The sequence below is a fragment of the Cottoperca gobio genome, chromosome 7, assembly GCF_900634415.1.
Source record: "Cottoperca gobio chromosome 7, fCotGob3.1, whole genome shotgun sequence".
NCBI lineage: Eukaryota > Metazoa > Chordata > Actinopteri > Perciformes > Bovichtidae > Cottoperca > Cottoperca gobio.
The window spans coordinates 22,122,552-22,128,659 of NC_041361.1; the positions used below are offsets into that span (position 1 = coordinate 22,122,552).

At 41.6% G+C, this 6,108-nt stretch overlaps 1 protein-coding gene across 2 annotated transcripts in view; it reads left to right on the forward strand.

Annotated features, from left to right (window-relative positions):
* Positions 1-6,108, forward strand: part of prkcz (protein kinase C, zeta) — a 104,812-nt gene that overhangs the window by 93,919 nt on the left and 4,785 nt on the right. For both annotated transcript variants that reach the window (XM_029435068.1, XM_029435069.1), the window contains one exon: positions 429-544. In XM_029435068.1, coding sequence (XP_029290928.1) covers positions 429-544 — 116 coding nt within the window. The remainder of the gene's footprint in view (positions 1-428; positions 545-6,108) is intronic.

The following is a 6,108-nucleotide window of genomic DNA, read 5'->3' on the forward strand; positions in this document are numbered from 1 at the left end:
AGAAAAGTATGGACATTCTCATTAACATCAACATACCATGATGGTCATTGTTATGTGTACCGTTGCACTAACTTGTTTTATATCTATGGGGCTAACGTCCATATAAACTTATGTATACTATAAACTGACTTGTGGCAAGTCGCACACTCAGGTGAGGTTTGCAGTAAAGCGAGCGGTGGAGTGCTAACATTACAAAGCATAGAGTAGAATGTGTAAAGTTTAACAACTTTAACAACTGCTACATCCACACCCTCTTGTCACAGCGTAGGAAAGTGTAATACTATAATCCTTTTCTGCAACCAGTGTAGCAGTTAAACGTGGCAGAATTAGCTAGCTAGCTAACTAGTGGGCAGTTGGCTAGTTATTCCATTATTAAGTAAAAGCTGTCGTTATACATAAAACATGTTTATGTGTTTGTTTTTCCTCAGCTGGATAAGAAAGAGATGACGCCGCCCTTCAAACCTCAAATCACGGATGACTACGGCCTCGAAAACTTTGACACGCAGTTTACTAATGAACCAGTGCAGCTAACACCAGATGATGAGTAAGTACGGCCTCTTGTTAAAAGTTCAATTAAAGTTAAAGCACTAAAGCCTTGTAGGAATACTTTAGAGCACTCTTATACATGGAGTGAAAACTATGCACTTCTGTTTGCAGGGACTTGAAATGTGCCTCAGGTCATGTCTGTCATCATGTCAGTCTCCTCTTTGTTATGTGACTCTTCAAGTCACTACATGATGATAACTTTGACAACAAGAAATGATTACCTAGGTCAAGCAGGTTTTAGGTCTCTGCGATAGTGTAGTGAATATCAAGTTTTAATTAGACTCGCTTTCAGTGTACGGAAATTAAACCATAATAAGACTACAGCTATTGTGCATAGTTCTATCTTTCAAAACAGTTTTTGGGACATATTTCTTTATATTCTAATTCAAATTTTGTTTTGGTTTTAGTGGAAACAATGTCTTGCTTCACATGACGTTGCTTGAGAGTCAATTAGAAACGGGTGTTGCTAGGAGTCACACTGTTCACTTCTATGGTGCGCTGCTGATGTCTGTGCCTTTTTATAAAATTCAACATTTTAAAAGACCATCACGCTGTCAAGTTTGCATTCCACTCAGGAAGTTGCCGCTAGTCTAGTTTGCGTTTCATTCATATTATTTCAACACCTGCTGAGTCATCAGCAGCTACTGGACACTCAGGGGAAAATTCACAAAGAATAGATTGCGGCCATTGATAGCATCATGAATTAACATCATTTGCAACCGCTATCTGCCCCGTCTCAAGTTCCCATTCACAAATGATATTACAGTTTTTGCAGCTGAGTGCAATTTGCTCTTTTCTTGCGTCATGATGCATCAGATTAATTTATTTGTGTCTTATTTGCACAGGTTTAGCCGTGCAATCCTTGTGTGGATTAGCCCCTCTGTGCTGTATTCGTCCCATGGTTTAGAAAGGAAGGGGGACAGCAAGTGTTAGCCGTCTCTGTGTCATAAGTCCAGATGTGGTAATGGACAGTCATAACTCACAGCAGGGGACATTCTTGTAACCTCAACACGTTACCCCCCATGGTCCAAATACCATGCTGTAACGTACTGAGTGCTGAGGTCACAGATGGGGAGAAGTAATTGGCCAATATGTCGGCCCCCAGCAAAGTCAAAACAGTACAGAAATGTAGATAAAACTGTTGACATGGAAGTGATGTAGTGCCCAGCCACACAATCATATTACAGTACTGACATCGTAAGGGAAAAATATAATGTAACTATCACTGCGGGAAAAAAGATACTTACCTTTTAAATTTTAGTTTGACTTCTGTTCATAATACATCTTTGCTTGCTTTCTTCAATACTATCATCTATATTTCTTCTATATTTTACCTTGCTATTTAAATGTTGTCTTTTGCTTATAAATGATGTCACGATCAATTCCTAAAATAGAGCATCAAATCTCGGCCAAGTAGTTGGCGTCCAGGACCAAACTGTGGTTGTACTTAGCAGGTGTGAAAGTGTCCAGCTGTTCAGATGTACAGCTTAAAGAGTCATCAGTAAAGCCTGTCATGGTCAAGTAGAGGTTGAAATGTTATATGTGTTTACAGCGGGTGGGTGTTGTGCCATCTTTCAAGAAGACTTCTACATTCAATAAAGAACAACATCCTCCCAACATTGATGTCTTTATCCATCAGACATTGTTTTGAATAATGCAAACATGTAGCTTTCAGGATCTGACAGGAGCAGTTGTTTAAGATTTAACTTTGGAGAGAAAAGGCTGAAGAGATCTGGCACAACAACAGACACGGCACGAGCTCCACTGCTGCACACAAAAACACAAGCATGGCCTGTTTTCCTCTGTGCCGTCACAAAAAGGATTCCATAAGGCTTTGGCAGGATTATGTTAGACAACATTTTCATTTAAATACATACTGGATTGATTTCCCGACATCTATATTTTGCCTGCAAAGCTTTTATTGGTATGATTTTAGCAAAAAACCACACTGATCAAAAGCAGAAGCTCAACTGAAAATGAAATACAGCATGCACCTCGCCCAAGATGGGATCCTTATTTTCCATTTTCATCAATGTACTACAAAACAATTTAAATAAAAATGGGATAGGTAATATATGTTTTGAAGGGCTAGGATGCTCCCTTCAGTTCTCCAGACGGAGCTTTTCTACACATGATTATTGGTATGAGCCGTCCTCTCTGCAAGGCACATTTCAGAGGCAAAGTGGAGCATTGCTATTTGTCACCAACAGGTATCAGCAAAGCACAGAGAAAGTCCAACACAAACAGTCTAGCACAGTTGTCAACACACAAAAATGGGTTGGAGTCTGAAAAGGGTTCGGGAGCATGAAACCCTTTTTAAACCTCTTTTATTCTAACCCTTTGAGTACTGTTGGTCGATTGGTTGGTCGGTATGCTCGACCTCATTGGGGTTACTTTCAAAAGAATAAATGTGCTTCTTAATCTATTGTTTCCAGGGTGTGTGTGTGTTCGATATGGATCAGGTAGAATTAAAGATTTTTTTTAGATGACTACGGCCCTAGTTACAAGTTGTCTCATAGGGTTGGGTGATATGTTAAAATATACTAACCGGCCACCTTCAGCCAAACAACCGGCGATTGCTGATATATTCGCGCATGTGTACCGACCCACTCCCCAGCGAGCAGAAGAGCATCATAAAACACACTTAGTTCAAAGTCGACAGAAACTAAAATAAAACTTACCAAAACCGACGTCTTTATTAGTCTTTCAAACAATCACCAACGATGGTTACGTCGAAAATAAGCCCTTATTTCAAACAGTGAGATGTGCAAATGTGTCTCCACACCCTGTTTACCCCGCTGTCTCTCTCTCACTGCTTTCACTTGCTCCTTGGGTGCAGACCATTAAATTGGCAAAATTAAATTATAAAAGTCGCCCAAAAAAACAAACAGCGAAATACTCAACCAATCGCCGATATATGGCAAACACTATTGACCGACCACATCTAAGGCCAAATGTGTGTGTACCTGTTTTGAATGTCCACAGAGTGATGACCAGGGTAAAAAGTCTTGCTTCAAAACACTACCTCCCTGGTCTCTATCTTTTGACTCCCCGTAGTCGTCTAGACACAATGAATCGTGCAGCTTGGGATAAGGCGTGATTGTCTTGGGACCTGCTTGTGCAACTTGGGACTTCCCTAACCCGAACGCGTACAGCAACAACTACATCGTTGTGGAATAGCAGGGCACGGACCAACAAGAGCTTCCTGTGTTAATTGGAGCCTTATTACATGCCTATCATGCTCTGCACCCATGACAGATGTCTCTGGGTAGCTACCATGGCTATGTCTCAGTTTGAAGGTGCTGTACACCTCTACTGTTCTCTAAACACTGAACTTCAAACCAGCCTCAGAGTGGATGAGCCTAGCAGCTCATTAACGGGCTGCAACGAGACGGCTCTGAAGCTCATCCCAGCTCATTTGTGACAGCGCATGACGACGTGACAGACTTTTAGGGAGGCAATTGTGGAAGAGGTTGTGGTGGTACAGTGATGGGAGGAGGGAGATGAGTGGGAGAACAGGGTGGAGATCACACTGCCAGTTCAGTAGTGGAGATATCAACCTGGCATCAAACACCATGGCACATCAAAAGAAGATGCATGCCTCCTCCCTGCGTCTCACACTTTATCTCCCCAACCCCTTCTCTTCCCTCTGTTACCAAGGAGAGGGGCTGATGTCGCCCACTCCTGCTCTAGGAGGGGGTGACGCAAAAAGCTCTCCAGTCTCCCCTCTCTCCCACTCGTGATGGGCTTGGCACGAGAAGAAAGAGAAGTGAGAGCCGTGTAGGGAGAGAGAAGGGTAAACCCTCCATGTTAGAGATTTACATTGCGACATTAAAAGCCAGATTTGCTGGGGGCCCTTACCAGCATGGGGAGGGGAGGGAGAGGCTTTAGTTTTTCTATGCCAGCTCTGTGTCTTAGAAAATGGCAGCCAGTACCCAGAGAAGCGTACTTTCTTCTTCTGCAGCCTCAGCCCATGGACTTGAATATGGTGGCTCGGTATTGTCTTATACTTAGACATATAAGTCTGTATAATTAATTATTTAGGTCATTTATTCTTTCTTTGTAGACCCTTATTGTCAATGTACAGACTCTGGAGGTCTAGTTGTATCTTGATACATATTATGCATTCCTCTTGAGACGGCAACCCGAAAAGTGAAGTCTATGTGGAATTGCCTCAAACCTGCATTCTCTCTAATATCCAGCAGGATTCACTAGTTCACTACTTCACTAGTTGCAAAAAGAAGTCCGGTTGTATAGAAGTCTATGAGAAAATGACTTCTTACTTGATTTATTACCTCAGTAAACATTTTCCACTTAAGTGTATGATCTCAATCAGAAGTTTAAAATCTTCAATACAGCATGATGTTCATTTTGTAAACTATGGTTCCATTTAGAGTAAAATAGACGATAAAGCAGAGTACGGTTTAGGGCGAGGAAACCTTGTGATTGATAGGTCGCTACCAATGTTGTCAGCTCTGCGTGCTCTACGTGTTTGTTTGTTTTTAGAACTTCAACCACTTCTTGTATACTTAGCTCTACCCTCTCTTGTCACGTCTGGTTCCAAAAAAACAAAGATGCTAACGGCCAAAAACTAAAGTGATGAAGGCCAAAATGCCACAAACCAATAAGTGATGTCACAGTGACTGCATCCACTTTTTAATATACAGTCTATGTTGCTCTTACACCTAAGGATGTTTGGATATCATAAGGAGGAGATCCCTGGCTTCACATCCACAAACACAGCCAGCTGTTTGAGAGCATGACAAGGCTCTACTGGTAGGCAGCAAGTTAACCCCTGCACGACCAGTGGCTCAATACTTTGTTTTTTTACCTATCAAGAAACTGCGTGGAGCAGAGTCCTCCCTGATAGTCTCTGACTAGGCTTTTTGCCTTACTAGAACAACCGTGACTGCTAAAGTATTAGTGCTGTTGCAATTAATGCGCCATTTGTACAAATATTAGGTGTAGCTAGCTAGTAGTGTAGTCTCTCTGACTGAACTCAAAACATACCTGAAACTTTAGTTCTTATTGTTACTTTCTTTCATGCCGCTGCACTTTGTTAAACTTGCCTCTGTGCCTTAATGCAACCGCGAAGAACTTTAATTTTGTGTGGATTTTGGTGGCCCCTGTGGACAAAAGCGGTAATGTTCTCATGAGCACCACCACCTCGTGTCGCAAAGATCTTCAAGTAAAAGAAAGAGAACTTCTTTTTAATACTAATGTTCTCTTTTGAACAAAGCTGTTAGCAGCATGCATAGCAATGAGGTAATGTATCTATTTGTGGCTATGTAAGGATGGAAACTGTTATAGGCCAATGTTAAATCATGTGATGTAAAACCACGTCTCGCGGTGTATTTCGTAAATAAAATATACATGTTACACACCAGTCTCGGAGGAAAATGCTGTGTAGATATCCTAATGCTTCTTTGTTTTACTCTGGTTCTGTCTCTCCCACTTCACTCCCTCCTCGTTCTCTCCTCTTCATTCTGCATCTGGTAATGCTTTCAGTCATCCAAGCCTGAAAAAAAAGGCAACATTTACGTTGGTTGAACACACTGTTTG